The sequence below is a fragment of the Heteronotia binoei genome, chromosome 7, assembly GCF_032191835.1.
Source record: "Heteronotia binoei isolate CCM8104 ecotype False Entrance Well chromosome 7, APGP_CSIRO_Hbin_v1, whole genome shotgun sequence".
Classification (NCBI taxonomy): domain Eukaryota; kingdom Metazoa; phylum Chordata; class Lepidosauria; order Squamata; family Gekkonidae; genus Heteronotia; species Heteronotia binoei.
The window spans coordinates 7,175,744-7,202,810 of record NC_083229.1 but is presented as its reverse complement, the minus strand read 5'-3'; the positions used below and the strand labels follow the sequence as shown (position 1 = coordinate 7,202,810).

General features: G+C 48.9%; 1 protein-coding gene across 4 annotated transcripts in view; it reads left to right on the top strand.

Annotated features, from left to right (window-relative positions):
* Nucleotides 1–18,101, top strand: part of LOC132574922 (adhesion G protein-coupled receptor B1-like) — a 162,641-nt gene extending 144,540 nt beyond the window's left edge. For all 4 annotated transcript variants that reach the window (XM_060243178.1, XM_060243176.1, XM_060243175.1 and 1 more), the window contains one exon: nucleotides 16,592–18,101. In XM_060243178.1, the coding sequence (XP_060099161.1) occupies nucleotides 16,592–16,789 (198 nt within the window). In that variant the 3' untranslated portion in view covers nucleotides 16,790–18,101. The remainder of the gene's footprint in view (nucleotides 1–16,591) is intronic.
* Nucleotides 18,102–27,067: the final 8,966 nt, after the last annotated feature.

Genomic DNA, 27,067 nt, shown 5'->3' with positions numbered 1-27,067 from the left:
ACAATCCCCAGGTGGGTTTCAGGAAGCGCCGTGAGGACTCGGTGTCTCAGAACCGGGGGCACCACCACCCTGTTCCCCCATAGCAAACACCCCTTATGGACAGAGAGCTCGTCCCTGCGGGACGCGAATGCCCCAAACTCCGGTCCCACCCAGGCCATGAGCCATCCCCTCCATACCCAGTTCAGAACTCGGGAGAGTATTTTGTCCTTGGCCGAGCAGCGTGCAATGTCTTTCATGTGCACTGGGCGGTCCAGGAGGGACTCTAGAAGCAGGATCTGGTGTGCTGGGGCCAGATCCAGATCTTCTGATGGCAGCGGCAGGCGTCTGAGAGCATCTGAGTGGCCCATGGCTTTCCCCGGCCTGTACTGAAGACCATACTGGTACCCCGCCAAGAAAATGGACCACTGTAGTACCCTGGGTGACAACATCTGGGGCGTTTGTCGGTCAGGGGCAAAGAGGCTGAGTAAAGGCCTGTGGTCCGTATGGATGATGAAGGGCCGGCCATATAAGTAATCATGGAATTTTTTTACTCTCGCCATGATTGCCAGGCCCTCCTTGTCTATTTGCGCGTAGTTGCGCTCCGGTTTCTGCAATGTTCTGGAGTAATGGGCCACCAAGACTTCCCTGCCATCTGGCAACACATAGGCCAGGACAGCGCCCACCCCGTAGGGGGAGGCGTTGCAGGCCAAAGCGATGGGCATCCTCTCATCGAAGTGCACCAGCAAGCTGTTGGATGTCAGGAGATCTTTAACAGCATGGAAGGCGGCAGCTTGCCGGCAGCCCCAAACCCACGGAGCCCTTTTGTCTAAGAGCCTATGCAAGGGTTCCGCTACCGCCACCTTGTGGGGTAGGAAGGCGTGGTAAAAGTTGAGGATGCTGAGGAATGATTGCAATTTGGCTTTGTTAGTGGAGGCTGGCGCGTCGCAAATGGCTGTGATTTTGTCCTTGGATGGGTGGATCCCATTTGCATCCACCGTGTACCCCAAAAAGTCTATTGTAGGGACCCCCAACAGACATTTTTCCCTCTTTACCTTGAGCCCCGCCTCGTTGAAACACTGTAGTACGGTGCAGAGGCGGCTGGCGAATTCCTCTTCCGTTGCTGCGGCGATCAGCACATCGTCAAAGAATGGCTAGACCCCGGGAATCCCTTTTAAGAGAGAATCCATTAAGCGCTGAAAAATCCCCGGGGCCACGCTGACCCCAAACTAGAGCTGCTTATCTGGAAAGCGCCCCAATGTGTGACTATGGTTTGGGCCTCGCCCATGGCGTCGTCCACCAGCAATTGCTGGTACGCTTGGGCCAGATCCAGCTTCCCAAAAATTTTGGCGCCTGCTAGGGATGCTAACACATGACTGACCACCGGGACCAGGTAGGCGTGGTCCTGCAGCACTTTATTGATCGTGCATTTATAGTCTGCACAGATGCAGACGCTCCCGTTTGGCTTGACTGGGGTGACGATTGGGGTTTCCAATCGTGTGTTGGCGACCGGCTCCAGGACCCCTTGTGCCACTAGGCAGTCTAGCTTTTCCTCTATCTTGGGTTTCAAGACAAAGGATACCCGCCGGGCCTTTAGCCGTACAGGTGGCACGTTAAGGTTTATTTGTAACGACATGGGGAAACCCATGTATGTTCTAGTGTCCCATCGAAAACTGACGGGAACTCCCCGCAGATGTCCCGGAAATCCATGCTGGCGGGGGCATGATGGATTCCCTCTACTCGAATCACCAAGGGTGCAAACCAAGCCCGGCCCAACAGGCTACTAAGGTCCCCTTCTGCCACCAGCAAGGGAAGGTCTCTCGAAAATTTCCCGTATTGTGCCTTGACTACCCTGGCCCCTTTGATGCCAATCGCCCTTTTCTGGAAGTCTCGTACGAGCACGGGGGACGGGTATAGCTTAGGTCCCCCCTTGGGGCAGTTTCTTTAGGGTCTGGGCAGAGATGATGGTGTGTGTGGCCCCTGAGTCAACCTCCATTCGACAGGGGGCGCCCTCAATAAAACAGTGTTGTTTTGAGTTTATCTGGGGACGGCATGGGGATGTCGCATACCTGTCTGACAAACGCGGTGATGGTGTTGATATCCTCTACGACGGCGACCTCATGCGGTGACCGTTTTTTCCACTCTTCCGTGTTGGTCTGAAGCAATAGAACAAAGCCGTAGACGAGTGCACCTTTAAGACCAACTGAGTTTTATTCAGAACGGAAGCTTTCGTATGCCCTTAAGCAGACTTCATCAGACATGGGAATGGCAAGCAGCAATTCTTAATATAAGTGGGCAGACTCTTATCTGGAAGAACCGGGTTTGATTCCCCACTCCTCCACTTGCACCTGCTGGAATGGCCTTGGGTCAGCCATAGCTCTGGCAGAGGTTGTCCTTGAAAGGGCAGCTGCTGTGAGAGCCCTCTCCAGCCCCACCCACCTCACAGGGTGTCTGTTGTGGGGAAGGAAGGTAGAGGAGATTGTGAGCCGCTCTGAGACTCTTCGGAGTGGAGGGCGAGATATAAATCCAATATCTTCATCTACCCTCACAGGGATTCTGTTGTGGGGGGGAAGGTAAAGGAGATGGTGAGCCACTCTGAGACTCTTCGGAGTGGAGGGCGGGATATAAATCCAATATCTTCATCTACCTCACAGGGTGTCTGTTGTGGGGGAGGAAGGTAAAGGAGATTGTGAGCCGCTCTGAGACTCTTCGGAGTGGAGGGCGGGATATAAATCCAATATCTTCTTCTTCTTCAGTGTGGAATCATGGGGATGTTTTTAGCAGATTAAAAGAATCGCAAATAGGGATCAGTGTTTGTTAGTGTTAGGACAAAGCAGGGCTGAAAAAACACTGGAGGGTGATAAAAAACGCAGACTGCTGTTGTAGGTGCGAAGTGCCATAAGTCTAGGTAACATTCTGGCTTTGTTCGGTTAAATAGAGGGCATGGTTTCTCAAGAGATTATAACATCCGTTATAGTTTGCCGTTAGAAAAAAAGGAAGACATTAAAATACAGCGGAGGATGGAATTAGGGCATTGTTTTGGCACTCACTCAATTGCTCCAGGCTTCCGAGTCCGACCTGGATGATCCTTGAAACCCTCTTAGCTTTGCCTAGAGCTATTGAAACGCAAGAAGGCCCTCTGTTCTGAAGGGCTTGCTGTTTGCTTTGAAAGGGACGAGAGCAGCACTCCCGCGCACACGCTCGTTCCCAGGGAGGCTTTGATCCAAGAGGTCAAGAGGAAGCAGAGGGCCCCGCAAACAGCTGCCTCTTTTCTCTCAACGCATCCGGCAACCTCTTGCTTTGAATGGGAGCCTTTCATCAGCGAGCCAGTCATCAAACGGAGCCACCCCGAATGCATCCATGGAGGCGGGCAAATGTTACGTTACTTTGTTTTCTTATCGGTAGATCCAAGTGGGCAGCCGTGTCCGTCTGAAGCGGTAGCACAAAGTAGGAGTACGGTGGCACCTTTACGACCAACAAAGTTTTCTTCAGAACGTCAGCTTTCGTATGCAGGCACACTTCTTCAGACGAGGGGATCAGGCGTACAGTGGGCTGAGATACATGCAGTTGGTAGGTTAAGAGGGCAAACTGATACAAGGCTAGGCTCACATGGCAAAACGGTGTAACAAATTAGAAGGCCATTCGAAGATTTGGATAGCCATCAAAGGTAATAAAAGTCGCCCGCCAATTGGTGTTGCTGCAAGCCTTGGTAAATCACAAAAGGACGTGTATTTCCTTGTTCTTGGCCACCTAATTTAATTCTCAACATCATTCTATACATTATAAGAACATCAGAGAAGCCATGTTGGATCAGGCCAACGGCCCATCCAGTCCAACACTCTGTGTCACACAGTGGCAAAAAATTTTATATATACACACACACTGTGGCTAATAGCCACTGATGGACCTCTGCTCCATATTTTTATCTAAACCCCTCTTGAAGGTGGCTATGCTTGTGGCTGCCACCACCTCCTGTGGCAGTGAATTCCACATGTTAATCACCCTTTGGGTGAAGAAGTACTTCCTTTTATCCGTGTTAACCTGGCTGCTCAGCAATTTCATCGAATGCCCACGAGTTCTTGTATTGTGAGAAAGGGAGAAAAGTGCTTCTTTCTCTACTTTCTCCATCCCATGCATTATCTTGTAAACCTCTATAAACATCAATCTAGTTTACCATTAGAAAAAAAGAACACATAAAATGAAAATGGGTTGAGTATATGTAATGTAAGTTGCATGACATATTATAAGTATATGTAAAGTTATAAGTATATGTAATTACTTATATATATATTACTTACTTGGTCTTAAAGGAGAGCCAGTTCGGTGTAGTGGTTAAGTGTGCGGACTCTTATCTGGGAGAACCGGGTTTGATTCCCCACTCCTCCACTTGCACCTGCTGGAATGGCCTTATGGTCAACCATAGCTCTGGCAGAGGTTGTCCTTGAAAGGGCAGCTGCTGTAAGAGCTCTCTTAGCCCCACCCACCTCACAGGGTGTCTGTTGTGGGGGAGGAAGGTAAAGGAGATTGTGAGCCGCTCTGAGACTCAGAGCGGAGTGGAGGATGGGATATAAATCCAATATCTTCATCTTCTTAAAGTTATAAGTATATGTAAGTATATGTCATGTAAGTTACATTACATATTATACGTATGTAAAGTTACTAGTATATGTAATAGCCTCTGCTTGGTATGCAGAAGGTCCCAGGTTCAGTCCCCAGCATCTCCAGTTAAAAAGGACCAGGTAGGAAGTGACGGGAAAGACCTCAGCCTGAGACCCTGGAGAGCGGCTGCCGGTCTGAGTAGACAAGACTGACCTTGATGGGACTGAGGGTCTGATTCAGTAGAAGACAGCTACATGTAAGAGATTCAGGGGATGGGCCGTGGCTCAGTGACAGAGCATCTGCTTTGCATGCAGAAGGTCCCAGGTTCAGTCCCCGGCATCTCCAGTTGAAAGAACTAGGTAGGAGGTGACGGGAAAGACCTCAGCCTGAGACCCTGGAGAGCGTCTGCCAGTCTGAGTAGACGAGAGTGACAAAGATAAACTGATGGTCTCATTCAGCATTTAGCAGCTTCATGTGTGGCCTCTTAGCATCTTGGGTAGTGCCTGGACTAGAAGAAATTCTCCTCTTCTGAGAGAATGTATGGAGGGCTTCTTTTGAGCAGGAATGTAGAGAAACGCAGTTCTAGCTGGCTTGGCATCGGGGGGTGGGGTGAACTAATATGCAAATGAGTTCCCACTGGGCTTTTTTTTTACAAAAAAAGCCTATGTGAAATTATGCTGATGCCAGGGGGTGTGGCCTAATATGCAAATGAGTTCCTGCTGAGCCTTTTCTTCAAAAAAAAGGCCCTGGAGGTATCCACCTTCAGCTGTGGCCCAGGACATGTCCTGACTGCTGTTTTGAATGTCAGCTATTAGAAAAGAAATATGTTATAATGGCTGGGGATTAGGGGCATGCAAAAAATACACCCTGGTATGTTTTGGGTTTGATAGACTGAACCTGGAAAATATCAGCATTTCCTAATTTTCCATCATCCCAATACCTCCACGGTATTCAAATTTGATAAATATTCAGGATTGCCAATTTTTTAAAGCTCCACTATACCCCATGGGGAAGAATGAAGAATCAATATGGGGCTATCTGGGCCCTGTGGGGGCTGCTTATTTTAGGTAGAAGCACCAAATTTGCAGCATAGTTGCTGGTGCCGCTCCTTAACACCTCTCCCTGAAGTTTCAAAAATATTGGATTAGGGGTTCAAATGTTATGGAACCCAGAAAAAACATGCTCCCATCTTCCATTGTTTCTAATGAAGGGGGAAAGGCATTTAAAGGGAATGCAGTCCCTTTAAATGCCTTTTGGCAAGACGCAACTGAACTCCAAAGGTATTTAAAGGGCTCATGGTCCCTTTAGATGCCTTCCCCGAGCCATGACTTCCCCTGGAACATGTTTAAAGGGACCGCAATCTCTTTAAACACCCTTTAAGGAAAGTTATCTGGTGGCCCTAAAAATCCCAAATATTTTTTCTGATTCGGCCATACTGGATGGTCAGATACATACTCCAGCTTATATCCAGCTGAACCCCCCCCCCCCTGAAAAATACTGGTATTTTTTGGTGGGAGGTTGACTTGGATACACCGACCTACTGGGGACTCATCCATCCTCACATTCTGCTGCATGTCTAAGCCCAGCCTGAGAAGGACGACAAGCCAGTTTGGTGTAGTCGTTAAGTGTGTGGACTCTTATCTGGGAGAACCGGGTTTGATTCCCCACTCCTCCACTTGCACCTGCTGGAATGGCCTTGGGTCAGCCATAGCTCTGGCAGAGGTTGTCCTTGAAAGGGCAGCTTCTGGGAGAGCCCTCTTAGCCCCACCCACCTCACAGGGTGCCTGTTGTGGGGGAGGAAGGTAAAGGAGATTGTGAGCTGCTCTGAGACTCTTCAGAGAGGAGGGCGGGATATAAATCCAATATCTTCATCTACCTCACAGGGTGTCTGTTGTGGGGGAGGAAGGTAAAGGAGATTGTGAGCCGCTCTGAGACTCTTCGGAGTGGAGGGCAGGATATAAATCCAATATCTTCATCTACCTCACAGGGTGTCTGTTGTGGGGGGGGGGGGAGGAAGGTAAAGAAGATTGTGAGCCACTCTGAGACTCTTTGGAGTGGAGGGCAGGATGTAAATCCAGTATCTTCATCTACCTCACAGGGTGCCTGTTGTGGGGGGCGGGGAAAGGTAAAGGAGATTGTGAGCCGTTCTAAGACTCTTCGGAGTGGAGGGTGGGATATAAATCCAATATTTTCATCTACTTCACAGGGTGTCTGTTGTGGGTGGTGGAAGGTAAAGGAGATTGTGAGCCGCTCTGAGACTCTTCAGAGTGGAGGGTGGGATATAAATCCAATAGCTTCATCTACTTCACAGGGTGTCTGTTGTGGGGGTGGAAGGTAAAGGAGATTGTGAGCCACTCTGAGACTCTTCGGAGTGGAGGGTGGGATATAAATCCAATATCTTCATCTACCTCACAGGGTGTCTGTTGTGGGGGAGGAAGGGAAAGGAGATTGTGAGCCGCTCTGAGACTCTTTGGAGTGGAGGGCGGGATATAAATCCAGTATCTTCATCTACCCCACAGGGTGTCTGTTGTGGGGTGGGGGGAACGTAAAGGAGATTGTGAGCCACTCTGAGACTCTTCGGAGTGGAGGGCAGGATATAAATCCAATATCTTCATCTACCTCACAGGGTGTCTGTTATGGGAGAGGAAGTAAAGGAGATTGTGAGCCGCTCTGAGACTCTTTGGAGTGGAGGGTGGGATATAAATCCAATATCTTCATCTACCTCACAGGGTGTCTGTTGTGGGGGGGGGAGAGGGAAAGGAGATTGTGAGCCACTCTGAGACTCTTCGGAGTGGAGGGCGGGATATAAATCCAATATCTCCATCTACCTCACAGGGTGTCTGTTGGGGGGGGGGGGGGAAGGTAAAGGAGATTGTGAGCCGCTCTGAGACTCTTTGGAGTGGAGGGCGGGATATAAATCCAATATCTTCATCTACCTCACAGGGTGTCTGTTGTGGGGGGGGGGGAAGGTAAAGGAGATTGTGAGCCGCTCTGAGACTCTTCGGAGTGGAGGGCGGGATATAAATCCAATATCTTCATCTACCTCACAGGGTGTCTGTTGTGGGGGAGGAAGGTAAAGGAGATTGTGAGCCGCTCTGAGACTCTTCGGAGTGGAGGGCGGAATATAAATCCAATATCTTCATCTACCTCACAGGGTGTCTGTTGTGGGGGGGGGAGAGGGAAAGGAGATTGTGAGCCGCTCTGAGACTCTTCGGAGTGGAGGGCGGAATATAAATCCAATATCTTCATCTACCTCACAGGGTGTCTGTTGTGGGGGGGGGAGAGGGAAAGGAGATTGTGAGCCACTCTGAGACTCTTCGGAGTGGAGGGCGGGATATAAATCCAATATCTTCATCTACCTCACAGGGTGTCTGTTGGGGGGGGGGGAAGGTAAAGGAGATTGTGAGCCGCTCTGAGACTCTTCGGAGTGGAGGGCGGGATATAAATCCAATATCTTCATCTACCTCACAGGGTGTCTGTTGTGGGGGGGGGAGAGGGAAAGGAGATTGTGAGCCACTCTGAGACTCTTCGGAGTGGAGGGCGGGATATAAATCCAATATCTTCATCTACCTCACAGGGTGTCTGTTGTGGGGGAGGAAGGGAAAGGAGATTGTGAGCCGCTCTGAGACTCTTTGGAGTGGAGGGCGGGATATAAATCCAGTATCTTCATCTACCCCACAGGGTTTCTGTTGTGGGGTGGGGGGAACGTAAAGGAGATTGTGAGCCACTCTGAGACTCTTCGGAGTGGAGGGCAGGATATAAATCCAATATCTTCATCTACCTCACAGGGTGTCTGTTATGGGAGAGGAAGTAAAGGAGATTGTGAGCCGCTCTGAGACTCTTTGGAGTGGAGGGCGGGATATAAATCCAATATTTTCATCTACCTCACAGGGTGTTTGTTGTGGGGGGGGGGGAGAGGGAAAGGAGATTGTGAGCCACTCTGAGACTCTTCGGAGTGGAGGGCGGGATATAAATCCAATATCTTCATCTACCTCACAGGGTGTCTGCTGGGGGGGGGGAGGTAAAGGAGATTGTGAGCCGCTTTGAGACTCTTTGGAGTGGAGGGCGGGATATAAATCCAGTATCTTCATCTACCCCACAGGGTTTCTGTTGTGGGGTGGGGGGAACGTAAAGGAGATTGTGACCCACTCTGAGACTCTTCGGAGTGGAGGGCAGGATATAAATCCAATATCTTCATCTACCTCACAGGGTGTCTGTTATGGGAGAGGAAGTAAAGGAGATTGTGAGCCGCTCTGAGACTCTTTGGAGTGGAGGGCGGGATATAAATCCAATATCTTCATCTACCTCACAGGGTGTCTGTTGTGGGGGGGGAGAGGGAAAGGAGATTGTGAGCCACTCTGAGACTCTTCGGAGTGGAGGGCGGGATATAAATCCAATATCTTCATCTACCTCACAGGGTGTCTGCTGGGGGGGGGGGGAGGTAAGGGAGATTGTGAGCCGCTTTGAGACTCTTTGGAGTGGAGGGCGGGATATAAATCCAATATCTTCATCTACCTCACAGGGTGTCTGTTGTGGGGGGGGGGAAGGTAATGGAGATTGTGAGCCGCTCTGAGACTCTTCGGAGTGGAGGGCGGGATATAAATCCAATATCTTCATCTACCTCACAGGGTGTCTGTTGTGGGGGAGGAAGGTAAAGGAGATTGTGAGCAGCTCTGAGACTCTTCGGAGTGGAGGGCGGAATATAAATCCAATATCTTCTTCTTCAAGCCTTTTTTTCCCCCAACAAGAAAAAAAAAATGTTCCTGTGTGTATTTTTTTTTTAAAAATCAGCCATCCATTTATTCTATTACAGCAATATAAGTGTGTCCTAAAGCCAGGTAAATGGCTGCATATTGGAGTTATACGGCACAATGATGAGCCATTCCAGTGTACCATTTGCCAGGTGATAAGAGAGGATGCAGGGGATCGTTCTAAATCAACATGATTGCCTCTTTGATTTGTATGCAGCCGATGTTGCGATGTGCTTCTCTAATGCTTAACAATGAAGGGGACCGTCGAGATGGTGTCATGCCGATTCCGTCGCAGCTGAGAAAGCCGACCTGGGGGAAAAAAGAAACCCAGGAGTCATCAGAGCGAATGTGTATTTCATCCAGAAAATTTGTGCCGAGATTATCTTCTTCGAACCGAGCAACCAACAGAAATCCTAGAACTCGTGGGCATCCAATGAAGCCGATGTGCCGTAGATGCAGGACAAAAGGAAATACTTCTTTACATAGAGAGAGATTAAAATGTGGGATTCGCTGATGGCCACAGCAGAAACAACTTTAAAAAGGGGATTAGGTAGATTCATGGAGGATAGATCTATCCAGGGCTTTTTTGTAGCAGGAACTCCTTTGCATATTAGGCCACACCCCCTGATGTAGCCAGTCTTCCTACAGTAGGCCCTGTACTAAGAGCCTTGTAAGCTCTTGGAGGATTGGCTACATCAGGGGTGCGTGGCCTAATATGCAAAGAAACTCCTACTAGAATTCCAAGCTCTTGGAAGATTGGCTGCATCAGGGGTGTGTGGCCTAATATTCAAAGGAGCACCTGCTAGAATTCCAAGCTCTTGGAGGATTGGCTGCATCAGGGGTGTGTGGCCTAATATGCAAAGGAGCTCTTGCTACAATTCCAAGCTCTTGGAGGATTGGCTACATCAGGGGTGTGTGGCCTCATATGCAAAGGAGCTCTTGCTAGAATGCCAAGCTCTTGGAGGATTGGCTACATCAGGGGTGTGTGGCCTAATATGCAAAGAAACTCCTGCTAGAATTCCAAGCTCTTGGAGGATTGGCTGCATCAGGGGTGTGTGGCCTAATATGCAAAGGAGCACCTGCTAGAATTCCAAGCTCTTGGAGGATTGGCTACATCAGGGGTGTGTGGTTTAATATGCAAAGGAGCTCTTGCTAGAATTCCAAGCTCTTGGAGGATTGGCTACATCAGGGGTTTGTGGCCTAATATGCAAAGGAGCTCTTGCTAGAATTCCAAGCTCTTGGAGGATTGGCTACATCAGGGGGGGTGCGGCCTAATATGCAAAGGAGCTCTTGCTAGAATTCCAAGCTCTTGGAGGATTGGCTACATCAGGGGGGGTGCGGCCTAATATGCAAAGGAGCTCTTGCTAGAATTCCAAGCTCTTGGAGGATTGGCTACATCAGGGGTGTGAGGCCTAATATGCAAAGGAGCTCTTGCTAGAATTCCAAGCTCTTGGAGGATTGGCTACATCAGGGGCGTGTGGCCTAATATGCAAAGGAGTTCCTGCTACAAAAAAAAAGCCCTGGAGAGGTCAGTGATCTCACTTGTGTTTACATGACATAAAGAGATGGCTTGCAGAGCTGCATCACTGGGTGACCATGTGACAATCTGCCCGCTTTAATAGTCCATCATAAATCCAGAGCTGTCCTTTCTAATTATTATTGAATTGGCTGCAGCATGTAGCAAGCAAATCGATTTTCTATGTGCCTAACCAAGAAAGGATCTTATTTACAATGCTGACAAACGCCAGTGGTGTCTAGTCACTGCTGACTGATGGCGACCCCAGCAAGGGGCTTTCAAGGCAGGACAGAAGCAGAGCTGGTTTGCCATTTCTTTCCTCTGCATGGCCTTCCTTGATCCTGCATTCTTTTCCCCCTCTGGATTCGCTCCGTCCTTTTTAAAAAAAATAAACATTAACATTAGGGTTTGTAGAATCTTTCGGGCTCAAGTGCCGTGTTCTACTGGAGAAAGTTTTTCTTCCAGACGTTTCGTTCTCCGCAGCTGAGAACGAAACGTCTGGAAGAAAAACTTTCTCCAGTAGAACACGGCACTTGAGCCCGAAAGATTCTACAAACCCTAATGATGTTGCCAGCCGTGAATACCTGAAATCTTTGATAAACATTAACACTTGCACAAGGTTGCCACTAAAAATGTATTTTTCATTTCCCTGACTTTCCCCGACCAACATTTGTCAGTTTCCCTGACCACCACTGCAAAAAATATTTGTCAAAGTAAGGGAAAATCAGTTTCTTTCAACATTAACTGCAGCAACATCTGTTTTGCAATTGCACCAAAAATTACACCAAAATACAAATTTCAATTCAATTTCTAAATGCTAACAAGTAGGAACTTTCTAATGAGCAGATAGCAGCAATAAAGGAGGTGGAGTTTCTGCAATCTAGAGAAGCAGACAACCCTCATTTGCAACCTTTATGCTTGGGAGAAGTCAGGAAAGAGGGCGAGAGTGCTGTTACTCTGTAAACTCCAGCAGGAACAAGCAATCACATTTGCAAAATTTACTTTGCATATGCAGAGTAGAAAGTACTAGTTGTCTGTGAAATCCAACAGCAGCAAAACTCATTTGCAACTCTGTGCTGAGTTTATCAGGAGACAAAATGTCCATTCCATACCCCAAAACATGCTTATCTTCATATGTATGTTACATGCAGTACTAGCAGGTAGGGATGAAAACAGATGTTTAAAGTTCATATACTGCTAAACTTTTAAACTAGCCTTGCCTTGCAAATGCTACAGGCAGACCTTGGAAATCATGCAGGGACAGAGCTCAACAAACACATTAGGCTGGTGGCGGGGGGCGGAGCTCAGAAGAAGGTGGAACTGGGAAAGGGCACCATGTATTCTGCTACTTCTCTATTCCAGTTGCCATAAGAACAGATCATGCTCTTGCAGCAGCAGGTCAAAAATCCACAGTTTGAACATATTTTAACCACAATTTCCCTGACTTCCCCGGACGTCAGACCAATCTCCCTGACTTTTCCTGACCAATTTCCATTTCCCTGACTTCCCGTAAAGTGACAACCCTGTCGCAGTTAAGGAACGGGAGACTTACATCTGGGAAGGGGGAGGGGGGTCCAGTTCATGAAAGCAGATGTCCTAGCAAGCGTGGTAGTCAGCCAGGCTAAACCAATCTCCAGATTTCAGAAGTTAAGTACAGCTGGCCCTGGTTAGCACTGGAGTAGGAGACCATCACCAGACTCACGTGCCACAGAGTGGTAAGCTTCAGTACTGCAGTCCAAGCTCTCCTCACAACCTGAATCCGATCAAAATAGAAGAAGAAGAAGAAGAAGAAGAAGAAGAAGAAGAAGAAGAAGAAGAAGAAGAAGAAGAAGATGATGATGATGATGATGATGATATTGGATTTATATCCCGCCCTCCACTCCAAAGAGTCTCAGAGCGGCTCACAATCTCCTTTACCTCCCCCCCCCCCACAATAGACACCCTGTGAGGTAGATGAAGATATTGGATTTATATCCCGCCCTCCACTCCGAAGAGTCTCAGAGCGGCTCACAATCTCCTTTCCCTTCCTCTCCCCACAACAGGCACCCTGTGAGGTAGATGAAGATATTGGATTTATATCCCGCCCTCCACTCCAAAGAGTCTCAGAGCGGCTCACAATCTCCTTTACCTCCCCCCCCCCCCACAACAGACACCGTGTGAGGTAGATGAAGATATTGGATTTATATCCCGCCCTCCACTCCGAAGTGTCTCAGAGCGGCTCACAATCTCCTTTACCTTCCTCCCCCACAACAGACACCTGTGAGGTGGGTGGAGCTGGAGAGGGCTCTCACAGCCAGGAGACTTTGGGGTGAAGTTAGGAGACATTGGGGGTGGAGCCAGGAGCAAGGTTGTGACAAGCACAGTTGAACTCCAAAGGGAGTTCTGGCCATGACATTTCAAGGGACGGCACACCTTTTCAATGCCTTCCTTCCATAGGAAATAATGAAGGATAGGGGCACCTTTTGCGGCACATAGAATTGGACCCCCTGGTCCAATCTTTTTGAAACTTGGAGGATATTTTGAGGAGAGGCACCAGATGCTACGCTGCAAATTTGGGGCCTCTACCTAAAAAAACAGCCCCTCCCCCCAGAGCCCCAGATACTCGCGGATCCATTCTCCATTATTTCCTATGGGAATACATCTCCATAGGGAATAATAAAGTTCCCAGCAGATATTTCCCTCCCCTTCCCCCGCTTTCTGATGACCCTGAAGCGGAAGGAGGACCTTCAAACCGGGGGATCCTCTGCTCCCACCTGGGGATTGGCAACCCTAGCATTGTAGCACTCCCCTGACTCCACTCAGGCGGCTCCAACTTTCCTATGCAAACAGAGGGAGTGGGCAGGAAGACCAGCTCTCATGCAGGCCAGTTGCCAACAGTCCACAGACCGGTATTTGTCTGTGGACCGGGGTTTGGGAACCCCTGACTTTGAGTAATGAGCAAACAGCCGATCTATGTGCCCAGATTGAAAGAGGAGGTGTGGTTTGCTCCCATGTTTTACAGTATTTGGAGGGGCGGAGACCCCTTCCAGAGCTATAATGACTCTTAATGGTCATTGATGATGATGATGAGAAGGATGATGATATGATATTGGATTTATATCCCACCCTCCACGCCGAATCTCAGAGCAGCTCACAATCTCCTTTATTCCAGTCACCGCACCTCAAAAAGGATATTATAGCATTGGAAAAAGGGCAGAAAAGGGCAGCTAGAAGGATTAAAGGGCTGGAACACTTTCCCTATGAAGAAAGGTTAAAACGCTTGGGGCTCTTTAGCTTGGAGAAACGTCGACTGCGGGCTGACGTGATAGAGGTTTACAAGGTTATGCACGGGACGGAGAAAGTAGAGAAAGAAGTCCTTTTCTCCCTTTCTCACAATACCAGAACTCGTGGGCATTCAATGAAATTGCTGAGCAGTCAGGTTAAAACGGATAAAAGGAAGTACTTCTTCACCCAAAGGGTGATTAACATGTGGAATTCACTGCCACAGGAGGTGGTGGCGGCTACAAGCATAGCCAGCTTCAAGAGGGGATTGGATAAAAATATGGAGCAGAGGTCCATCAGTGGCTATTAGCCATGGTGTGTGTGTGTGTGTGTGTGTGTGCGTGTGTGCGCGCATTGGCCACTGTGTGATACAGAGTGTTGGACTGGATGGGCCATTGGCCTGATCCAACATGGCTTCTCTTATGTTCTTATCTTCCTCCCCCACAACAGACACCCTGTGAGGTGGGTGGGACTGAGAGGACTCTTACAACAGCTGCCCTTTCAAGGACAACCTCTACCAAAGCTATAGCTGACCCAAGGACATTTCAGCAGGTGCAAGTGGAGAAGTGGGGAATCAAACCCGGTTCTCCCAGATAAGAGAGCTCTGGCTGACCCAAGGCCATTCCAGCAGGTGCAAGTGGAGGAGTGGGGAATCAAACCCGGTTCTCCCAGATAAGAGAGCTCTGGCTGACCCAAGGCCATTCCAGCAGGTGCAAGTGGAGGAGTGGGGAATCAAACCCGGTTCTCCCAGAGAAGAGAGCTCTGGCTGACCCAAGGCCATTCCAGCAGGTGCAAGTGGAGGAGTGGGGAATCAAACCCGGTTCTCCCAGATAAGAGAGCTATGGCTGACCCAACGCCATTCCAGCAGATGCAAGTGGAGGAGTGGGGAATCAAACCCGGTTCTCCCAGATAAGAGTCCGCACACTTGATCACTACACCCAATTGGGTCTCTTGATGGGTCTTTCCTGAGTATCTGAATAGATTCCCAGTTCGACAAAAGGCGAGAATGACCCTTAATGTTTGTCATGATGGGCTTAATGCTAAGTATCAATTTGGTTTTGATACCCTGAGGAAGAGTCGGAAGCTGAAACAAGATTTGTGCAACGTGGTCTGCATTAGCAGAGAGGTAACACAAAAGGGTGCTGAGTTGGAGCAGGAAGGTAGAGAAGTTTAGCTGTTTGTTGCTAGCCAGAGATTAAGACATGAGCAATACTTGACCTGAGACCCCTTCAATTCTACATATTTCATTGTTGGGTGGGAGGAGGAAACGTAGCCCGGGGTTGCTGCTGTTCTACTCAACCACAAACACTGTCTACATGCTGCATTTCCATTCCAGCATGGCTTCTCTCGGCCTGCTTTTTGCAATGAATCATGGTTCAGTGAAAGACTTGGGGTCCCCATCTCTTTGTGGGGTGCTTCCCCAAGTGCCGGCTTCCCCTGGGTAACAATCAGTTCTAAAAGATATTATACTTTTGGAAAAAGTCCAGAAGAGAGCAACTGGAACGATTAAAGGGTTGGAACACTTTCCTTATGAAAAAAAGAAAAAGGTTAAAACACTTGGGGCTCTTTAGCTTGGAGAAATGTCGACTGAGGGATGATGTGATAGAGGTTTACAAGATTATGCATGGTTTAGAGAAGGTAGAGAAAGAAGTACTTTTCTCCCTTTCTCACAGTACGAGAACTTGTGGGCACTCAATGAAATTGCTGAGCAGTTGGGTTAGAATGGGTAAAAGGAAGTACTTCTTCTCCAAAAGGGTGATTAACACATGGTATTCACTGCCACAGGAGCTGGTGGCAACTACAAGCATAGCCAGCTTCAAGAGAGGAATAGATAAGCATTCGGAGCAGAGGTCCATCAGTTAGTCACAGCGTATTGATGGAACTTTCTGTCTGAGGCGGTGATGCTCTGTATTCTTGGTACTTGGGGGAGTCAACAGGGTGAGGGCTTCTAGTGTCCTGGCCCCACTGATGGACCTCCTGATGGCACCTTTTTTTTGGGGGGGGGCACTGTGTGACCCAGAGTGTTGGACTGGATGGGCCATTGGCCTGATCCATCATGGCTTCTCTTATGTTCTTATGTGACACAGAGTGTTGGACTGGAGGGGCCACTGGCCTGATCCAACATGGCTTCTCTTATGTTCTTATGTGACACAGAGTGTTGGACTGGAGGGGCCATTGGCCTGATCTAACATGGCTTCTCTTCTGTTCTTATGTGACACAGAGTGTTGGACTGGAGGGGCCACTGGCCTGATCCAATATGGCTTCTCTTATGTCCTTATGTGATCCAGAGTGTTGGACTGGATGGGCCACTGGCCTGATCCAACATGGCTTCTCTTATGTTCTTATTACCAGAGATCTCCTGGCTCTACTTGGAAGCTGTTAACCCTACTCTGCAGTCCTGCTCAGCCTTTGTGCCTTTGAACTCTCATCCAGTCCTTCTTTCTTTCTTTGTGTGTCTGTCTGTTTTTTTCTTTTTCTTTTTTTGCAGCAAGAGAAGCAGCAGACCCCCAACAAGAGACCCTGGGAAGGAATTCGGAAGGTCCATTCGCCACCAGCATGGGTTAAAAAGGACATGGAACCCGTTGCTCAGTCTCCCTTGGAACTCAAAACTGTAGAGTGGGAAAAAACGGGAGCAACAATCCCCCTGGTGGGACAGGACATTATCGACCTCCAGACAGAGGTCTGAGGAGGCAAAAGAGACAAGAGACTCTTGACGGTGTTTTTTCCTCTTCCCCCCTTTGGAAAACAAAACCGAATACAAAACAGATAAGATTTTTTTTTAAATAAAAAAAAAAAACCAAAACCCAGTTAAATGGAATCGAAACCGAGAGAGAGCAAAACCCGGTTGGTTTCTTTTCGAAACCTCGCGGTTGAAATGGAAGAAGATAACGGTGTAATCTTGGTATTGTTCTCTGCAGACAGAGTTTGAGAGAAGTATTCCTTTGTAGAACATAGTAGCAGTAGGTGCAGAATGAGAGACGGTCTTTCCCAGGTAAGGGGGGAAAAGGCTTCGGGGAATGGAAGCAGGCCAGGGGTGGGGAAGGAAAGGAAATGGGGGAAGGGGAGGAATCTAGGTTTGATCTTTTTCCCCCTCAAAAAAATGATGTTTTTAGTGACAAACAGACAAGAGTCTTTACCAAGAGGGTTCTGGTGGTTGAACAGTGGCCATGGTTTTCAACAGAGTAGCAGATGGAACGGTTGGGTCATCAAAAAAAGAAGCCCACTGGTGGACAGCAAATGATTCCACTGGACAGCCTTCTACCGGTTGGTTCTTGTCTAGATGGTGGGAGGGAGAAGAATAGGCCCGTCTCCCTTCCACCCCCTCCATACCACCAAGAAGAAACTGGTCCTTACTCTCCTCAGCTCAAGAAGAGGCCTCCTCATAGGCTGGTTGCCTTCAGCCGCCCTCCAACGAGACAGCCCCAAGGATTCCAAGTTGGGGCGAAAGAGCGGGATGGGAGAGGGCATCTCCGTGGTTAATTCCTCGACATTTTTCTTCTTCCATATTGGATTTCCCTGAACTCTTCAACGACGACAAAAAAAGTGTGATGTGCGATCAAACGAGAGAGATCCTCTTAAGACAATTCTGATCCACTCAACCTGTCTCCAGATAAAAGACCTTGACTGGGGAGGGGAGGGTTTTTAAGAAAACAGACAAAAAACGAGAAAGAATGTAGGTCATCATATTGACTGTTAGTAGATCCTAGACAAGCTCATTGTGGGCCTTTGTGCACAAGGTCCCATGGCCTCATTTTTATTTTCTTTGTTTTCAAAGACTCAAATAACAGCACCTTTCCCTCTTCATGCTTTCCCAAAGCGGACAATTCCCAGTTAGAAGACCTGGAGAAGTTGAGAACATGGACAACATTGCCTTAGGACTGAGATAAACTGAAAACAAACACAAACATTGAGTAACATCCACTTGGGAAAAAAAAATCTATTTTTTTCTTCTTCTTTTTTTCTTTTCTTCAATAAAAAGACAACTTGAAACCCGAGGACTTTCCTTTCTTTGACTCGCATCACACCAAATGCCTTCCCATATTTTTGTTCATGGGCGAATCTTAGGGTTGCCAAGTCCACAGCGTTGCCCAGCATTTTGTGCGTGTGAGCCTCAGTGACGTCGCCTGGACGTGATGTCATCACTGTGGCGACGTTGCTCATGGCCAGTCTAGGCATTTCCGAGAAAACTCTAGGTGTTTCTGGGAAAACTCTATGGTTCTCACGGATGCTCTAGCAATTTGGGAGAGGGGGACTCTATGGTACCTATTGTACCATAGAGTTTTCTCTCCCAAATGGCTAAAGCATCTGGGAAAACCATAGAGTTTTCCCAGAACCATATGGTTTCCCAAAACCATAGAGTTTTCCCAGAACACCTAGGGTGGCCGCCGCGTGATGTCGCTGACGTGATGACATCACTTCTGGGTGACTTCATCATGCCAACGGTGTTGGGGGAGGTTCCCCCCGCCGGCCCAATGTGGGCTGGCAGGTTGGGAACCTCCCGAGTGGTTGAATCCCCGCCCAGACCGGGAGCTTGTCAGCCCTATCAAATCTACTGCATTCTTCCAATTATCCCCAGAGGAGGAAGGAAGGGACCAACATTAATGACAAAAGAAAATACTACTTTACACAGAGAGAGATTAAAATGTGGGATTCGCTGCCACGGGATTAGCGACAGACAGTGATATAAACAGCTTTCAAAGGGGGTTAGATAGATTCATGGAGGATATCTCTATCAGTTACAGATGATGTAGTGGTAGTCGCAGGAATCAAAAGGGGATTAGGTAGATTCATGGAAGATACATCTATCAGTGGCTACTAGTAGTGGTGACTGAGGGGAATCTCTTCATTTAGAGGCACTAAGCCTCTGAATCCTAGAGGCAGCAGGCAACATCAGAGGAAGGCCTTGGCCACACTGCCCTGTTGTTGGCCCTCCAGAGGAACTGGTTGGCTACTGTATGAGACAGGATGTTGAATGAACCCTCATTCGTCTGATTCAGCAGGGCTCTTCTGATGTTCTTCTCAGGAGAAGGCCTTGGCCTCTCTGCCCTGCAGTTGCCCTCTAGAAGAACTGGTTGGCCAATGTGTGAAACAGGATGCTGGACTGGAGGGACCCTCACTGGTCTGATCCAGCAGGGCTCTTCTGATGTTCTTATCAGGGGAAGGCCTTGACCTCTGTGTCCTGTTGTTGGCCCCTCCAGAGGAACTGGTTGGCTACTGTGTGAGACGGGATGCTGGGCTACATGAACCATCACTGGTCTGATTCAGCAGGGCTCATCTTATGTTCTTATGTTACAGTGATGATCACACTGGGGCCTCTGCTTCCCATGACGCAGAATCCCAGTCCCCCTCCCCTTCCTGTCCCCTTTTCCTGCTGAGCCTCAATGTAATGCTACAGTGAGTCTCAGTAGGGAAAGCCCTTTAAAGGACTAAAAAACTGGGCAATTATGAGCATCAGAGAGCTGCCCTGGCTGTACCACATTGGAAGTGACGTAGGGTTGACTTTCTCTGGAGCCCCTCTGCATATTCCCTTTTGAGCTAGTTTAAAAGGGAAGCCCCCAGGAATGTTGGAATGAGCACTATGTCCTAACGTGGGAGCTTCCTTGCTTTCCATGTGGAAGGATGGTAGCTTGGATATAAGGGCCCTGGATCAGTGATGTGGGTTATATGCTATGGAGAAGGGGTGGCCAAACTGCAGCATGGGAGCCACATGTGACTCTTTCACACATTTTGTGTGGCTCTCAAAGCCCCCACTGCCCATCGGCTGGCTGGTGGAAGGCATTTGTATCTTTTAATCACTTCTCTGAGCCAAGCCAGTTGACAGCTTGGAAAACACATTTAAAGTTGCTTTCTATCCAGCTCTCCCTCCCCCTATCTTTCTTTCTTTCTTTCTTTCTTTCTTTCTTTCTTTCTTTCTTTCTTTCTTTCTTTCTTTCTTTCTTTCTTTCTTTCTTTCTTTCTTTCCTCCTTCTTTCCCCCTTCCCTCCTCCCTTCCTCCCTTCGTTCCTCCCTTCCTTCCTTCCTTCCTTCCTTCCTTCCTTCCTTCCTTCCTTCCTTCCTTCCTTCCTTCCTTCCTTCCTTCCTTCCTCCCTCCCTCCCTCCCTCCCTCCCTTCCTTCCTTCCTTCCTTCCTTCCTTCCTTCCTTCCTTCCTTCCTTCCTTCCTTCCTTCCTTCCTTCCTTCCTTCTCTCAAACATCTGACACACATGCCTTGTGGCTCTCAAACACCTGATGTCTGGGCACTGTGGCTCTTGCTATGGAGACTCCCCACCCAATCCCTTCAGCGCAGTTCTAGGTACAAACTAGATTGCAAACTGGAGTGATTCAGCTGTTGAGTTAGCATCCCGTGTGGACAAACTGAAACCCCTGGGCCATGGCTATGTTGTAGAACATCTGCTTGGCATGCAGAAGGGCCCAGGTTTGATTCCTGGATTAGGTGGGATATCCAAAGGGGTAAAGGTGCTGCTTTCTCTGTGTCTATTACCCCTCTGGATATCACACCTAATCCAATCACACCTACTATAGTCATTCACCTGCTGTTGTCCTTTGCCAACTACTGTCATTCCCAATAGGTTGGTGATGGGACCCGGTCTCAGCAATGTGCTCAGTATAGGAACCCATTCATTCAGTCATGGAAGATCATGGGTCCTCCATGACTGAATGAATGGGTTCCTGTATTGAATACATTGCTGAGATCGGGTCCCATCACCAGCCCATTGAGTTTGAAAAAGAGACACTCGAAATGCGACATTTCTTATCCGGAGAACATGTCATTTTCAAGATTCTGCACAGTCCACTCTTTTTTCAGAAGTGCACATCAAGGTAGACAATAGAAATTCTTGGGCATTATAAATTATTGGAGTGAGACTACTGAAAGCTGTATTTTACTGTGCTGTTGTAATACTATTTTGGTTCTGACCACAAACCAAACAAGACAGAGATTGGACTATTGTACAGAATAAATTACCATTTAATGTTTTTTTTTAAGATACATGAGTGTTATCTAGTGGTCATAGTCAGCTGTCCATTTGGCTTTTCAATTCTGTGTCTGCACACTAGTTCCCCCTCCTCCTTTTCTTACTAACATCATTCAGCATCTGAAATCTCTCTGTTCTCCAAGATATAAGGGCAGATGGACTCAGGGTCTAGCTGTATTTGGAGAAGTGAGCTGCAACTTACAAACTGTCACACATTTTGTTTGTTTCTAAGGTGGTGCTGGACTCTCCTCTACTGCTCTCCTCTACTGCTCTCCTGTACTGCTCAAGACAGATGGCTATCTATCTTGATAAAACTCCCCGAGATTTCATTTGTTACTTATTATTTAGTTCATGTCATACCCTGCCTGTCTCCCCAGTGGGGACCCAAAAGTGACCTCCAGCATTCTTCTCTTGTTCATTTTACTCACCTGATAACCACATGAAAAGAAGAGGAGAAGAGATTGGATTTATATCCCGCCCTTCACTACCTGAAGGTGTCTACCTGAAAGGAGCCAGTCTGGTGTAGTGGTTAAGTATGTGGACTCTTATCTGGGAGAAGTGGGTTTGATTCCCCACTCCTCCACTTGCAGCTGCTGGCATGGCCTTGGGTCAGCCATAGCTCTGGCAGAGGTTGTCCTTGAAATAGGGTTGCCAATCCCCAGGTGGGGGCAGGGGATCCCCCGGTTTGGAGGCCCTCCCCCCGCTTCAGGGTCGTCAGAAAGCAGGGGGAGGGGAGGGAAATGTCTGCTCGGAACTCTGTTATTCCCTATGAAGATTTATTCCCATAGAAAATCATGGAGAATTGATCCATGGGTATCTGGGGCTCTGGGGGGGGCTGTTTTGGGGGGTAGAGGCACCAAATTTTCAGTACAGCATCTAGTGCCTCTCCCCAAAGTACCCCCCAAGTTTCAAAACGATTGGACAAGGGGGTCCAATTCTATGAGCCCCAAAAGAAGGTGCCCCTATCCTTCATTATTTCCTATGGAAGGAAGGCATTGAAAAGGTGTGTGTGATGTGTGTAAATGTGATGGCCGGAACTCCCTTTGGAGTTCAATGATGCTTGTCACAGCCTTGATCTCGGCTCCACCCCTAATGTCTCCTGGCTCCACCCCAAAGTCTCCTGGTTCCACCCCCAAAGTCCCCAGAAATTTCTTGAATTGGACTTGGCAACCCTACCTTGAAAGGGCAGTGGCTGTGAGAGCCCTCTCAGCTCCACCCACCTCACAGGGAGTCTGTTACGGGCGGGAAGATAAAGGAGATTGTGAGCCGCTCTGAGACTCTGATTCAGAGAGAAGGGTGGGGTATAAATCTAATATCATCATCATCTTCTACTACTACCACTTCTCAGAGCGGCTTACAGTCTCCTTTTCCTTCCCCTCCCACAACAGACACCCTGTAAGCGAGGTGGGGCTGAGAGAGCTCTGACAGAAATTGCTGTTGAGAGAAGAGCTCTGAGAGAATGTGGGACTGACCCAAAATCACATCAGCAGGTGCAAGCGGAGGAGTGGGGAATCAATCCCGGTTCTCCCGGATAAGAGTTCTTTGCACTTACCCACTACACCAAACTAAGATAAGTTAGGCTTAGAGAAAGAGCCTGCCCCAAGGCCACCACACAGTCTTCTTTGGCAAAGTGAGGATTGATTTGAACTTGGGCCTCTCAGATCCTTATCTGAGGCTGTAACGATGTCACCACACTGGCTCTTGAAGGATTAGCTACATCAGGGGGTGTGGCCTAATATGCAAAGGAGCTCTTGCTAGAATTCCAAGCTCTTGGAGGATTGGCTACATCAGGGGTGTGTGGCCTAATATGCAAAGGAGCTCCTGCTAGAATTCCAAGGTCTTGAAGGATTAGCTACATCAGGGGGTGCGGCCTAATATGCAAAGGAGCTCTTGCTAGAATTCCAAGCTCTTGGAGGATTGGCTACATCAGGGCTGTGCGGCCTAATATGCAAAGGAGCTCTTGGTGGAATTCCAAACTCTTGGAGGATTGGCTACATAAGATGTGTGTGGCCTAATATGCAAAGTAGCTCCTGCTAGAATTCCAAGCTCTTGAAGGATTGGCTACATCAGGGGGTGTGGCCTAATATGCAAAGGAGCTCTTGCTAGAATTCCAAGCTATTGGAGGATTGGCTACATCAGGGCTGTGCGGCCTAATATGCAAAGGAGCTCTTGCTGGAATTCCAAGCTCTTGGAGGATTGGCTACATCAGGGGTGTGTGGCCTAATGTGCAAAGGAGCTCTTGCTGGAATTCCAAGCTCTTGGAGGATTGGCTACATCAGGGGTGTGTGGCCTAATATGCAAAGGAGCTCTTGCTAGAATTGCAAGCTCTTGGAGGATTGGCTACATCAGGGGTGTGTGGCCTAATATGCAAAGGAGCTCTTGCTAGAATTCCAAGCTCTTGGAGGATTGGCTACATCAGGGGTGTGTGGCCTAATATGCAAAGGAGCTCTTGCTAGAATTCCAAGCTCTTGAAGGATTAGCTACATAAGGGGGCATGGCCTAATATGCAAAGGAGCTCTTGCTAGAATTTCAAGCTCTTGGAGGATTGGCTACATCAGGGGTGTGAGGCCTAATATGCAAAGGAGCTCTTGCTAGAATTCCAAGCTCTTGGAGGATTGGCTACATCAGGGGTGTGTGGCCTAATATGCAAAGGAGCTCTTGCTAGAATTCCAAGCTCTTGAAGGATTGGCTACATCAGGGGTGTGAGGCCTAATATGCAAAGGAGCTCTTGCTAGAATTCCAAGCTCTTGAAGGATTAGCTACATAAGGGGGCATGGCCTAATATGCAAAGGAGCTCTTGCTAGAATTCCAAGCTCTTGAAGGATTGGCTACATCAGGGGTGTGAGGCCTAATATGCAAAGGAGCTCTTGCTAGAATTCCAAGCTCTTGAAGGATTAGCTACATAAGGGGGCATGGCCTAATATGCAAAGGAGCTCTTGCTAGAATTCCAAGCTCTTGGAGGATTGGCTACATCAGGGGTGTGTGGCCTAATATGCAAAGGAGCTCTTGCTAGAATTCCAAGCTCTTGGAGGATTGGCTACATCAGGGGTGTGTGGCCTAATATGCAAAGGAGCTCTTGCTAGAATTCCAAGCTCTTGAAGGATTAGCTACATAAGGGGGCATGGCCTAATATGCAAAGGAGCTCTTGCTAGAATTCCAAGCTCTTGGAGGATTGGCTACATCAGGGGTGTGTGGCCTAATAGGCAAAGGAGCTCTCGCTAGAATTCCAAGCTTTTGGAGGATTGGCTACATCAGGGGTGTGTGGCCTAATATTAGGGTTGCCAAGTCCAATTCAAGAAATATCTGGGGGCTTTGGGGGTGGAGCCAGGAGACTTTGGGGGTAGAGCCGGGAGACTCTGGGGGTGGAGCCAGGAGCGAGGTTACAACAAGCATCATTGAACTCCAAAGGGAGTTCTGGCCATCACATTTAAAGGGACCGCACACCTTTTCAATGCCTTCCCTCCATCCCTCCATTGGAAATAATGAAGGACGGAGCCACCTTCTTTGGGGGCTCATAGAACTGGACCCCCTGGTCCAATCCTTTTGAAACTTTGAGGGTCTTTCCAGGAGCGGCATCAGATGCTATGCGGCAAATTTGGGGCCTCATCTTAAAACAACAGCCCCCACCCCACCCAGAGCCCCTGATGCCTGCAGATCAGTTCTCCATTATACCCTATGGGAATCGGTCTCCATAGGGAATAAAGTGCCCAGCGGCCATTTCCCCCCCTCCCCGCTTTATGATGGCCCTGAGGCGGGAGGAGGGCCTCCAAACCGGGGGATGCCCTGTCCCCACCTGGAGACTGGCAACCCGATGAGGACGAGACAGCGGAAGGAGGGATCTTAGAATCATAGAGTTGGAAGGGACCTCCAGGGTCATCTAGTCCAACCCCCTGCACAATGCAGGAAACTCACAAATTCCCCCTAAATTCACAGGATCTTCATTGCTGTCAGATGGCCATCTAGCCTCTGTTTAAAAACGTCCAAGGAAGGAGAGCCCACCACCTCCGGAGGAAGCCTGTTCCACTGAGGAATCAGAATCAGAGTTGGAAGGGACCTCTACGGTCATCTAGTCCAGCCCCCTGCACAATGCAGGAAACTCACAAACCCTTCCCCCTAAATTCACAGGATCTTCATTGCTGTCAGATGGCCATCTAGCCTCTGTTGAAGAACCTCCAGGGAAGGAGAGCCCACCACCTCCCGAGGAAGCCTGTTCCACTGAGGAACCGCTGTTAACTTTCAGGAAATCCTTCCTAATGTTGAGCTGAGGAAGGAGGGAAGCGAGCTTGTGGGCCTCTTCTGCGGCAGCAGAAACATCAAAGCTAACTAAGGCAGGCAAACAAATGAAAGAAAAGTGAGCTCCGTTGCTGCTGGCCGCGCTCGCTACCTTGGCGCCCGCAGCCACTCAGCAGGCGACGACGGCTCCTGCTGCATCACCACCCCACGACGAGCCGGCGGGTGAGCAAAGGCCCAAGAAGAGAGTCGCTGCTGCCGGGGTGGGGGCAGGGGATTCCCAGGTTTGGAGGCCCTCCCCCTGCTTCAGGGTCACCAGAAAGCTGGGGGAGGGGAGGGAAATGTTGCTGGCCACTCCATTCTTCCCCATGGAGACCGATTAAGAACAACCTTGCTTCTGGCTCCACCCCCAGTGTCTCCTGGCTCCACCCCCCAAGGTCTCCTGACTCCACCCCCTAAGTCCCCAGATATTTCTAGAATTGGACTTGGCAACCCTAGATGTAGCCAATCCTCCAAGAGCTTACAGGGCTCTTGGTGCAGGGCCTACTGTAATCTCCAGGAGGATTGGCTACATCAGAGGGGTGTGGCCTAATAGGCAAAGGAGTTCCTGCTACAAAAAAAAGCCCTGGGCTGAGACATTAGGGTAGCACCATCGAATTGCTTACCCAGCACCCCCAATCCAGCCTTCCCGTGTTAGAATTAAAGGCTCCAGATGAATCACGCATAAGTCTTTGTGTAATAACCAGGGCTACCAATGCTGTGTTGGGAAATGCCTAGAGATTTGGGGTGGGGTAAGGAGGGGAGGGACTTCCATGGATGTCAGTAGGGTTGCCAATCCCCAGGTGGAGGTAGGGGATCTCCTGGTTTGGAGGCCCTCCCCCCCCTTCATGGCCATCAGAAAGCAGGGGGGAGGTAGGAAAATGGCTACTGGACACTCCATTATTCCCTGCAGAGACTTATTCCCATTGGAAATAATGGAGAATAGATCCATGGATACCTGGGGCTCTGGAGGGGCTGTTTTTTGAGGTAGAGGCACCGGATTTTCAGCATAGCATCCAGTACCACTCCCCAAAATGCCCCCCAAGTTTCAAAAAGATTGGGCCAGGGGATCCAATTCTATGAACCACCAAAGAAGGTGCCCCCAGCCTTCATGATTTCCTATGGAAGGAAGGCCTTTAAAAAGGCATGTGGTCCCTTTCAATGTGATGGCCAGGACTCCCTTTGGAGTTCAATCATGCTTGTCACACCCTTGCTCCTTGGTCCACCCCCAAAGTCTCCTGGCTCCACTCCCAAAGTCTCCTGGCTCCACCCCCAAAGTCTCCTGGCTCCACCCCCAAAGTCCCCAGATATTTCTTGAGTTGGACTTGGCAACCCTACCATACAGTCCACCCTCTGAAGCAGTGATGTTCTCCATGGGAGATCTCCAGGCCCCACCTGAAGGTCAGCGACTCTAGGGCCTGGTCCAGTGATCCTCTCAGCATACTCGAGACCCCATCATATCAAGGGTGGAGGTGTCCATTTTGACAATTCCAGTTGCCTATTGAATTTGAAATGGGGATGCAGTCACAAAATGGCTGACACAAAATGGCTGCTATAGGAAGTGGAGTCAGCTGCATGCGGCTGCCCAGCTCCTTCTGAGGGCAGAGGATCCCCCAGTCTGGAGGGCCCCACACCCACTGGCAGGGAGCAGGCCACTGGGGGGATCCCAGCCCCCAAACAGCAATGACATCACCCAGAAGTGATATTATTGCACCAGGGTAG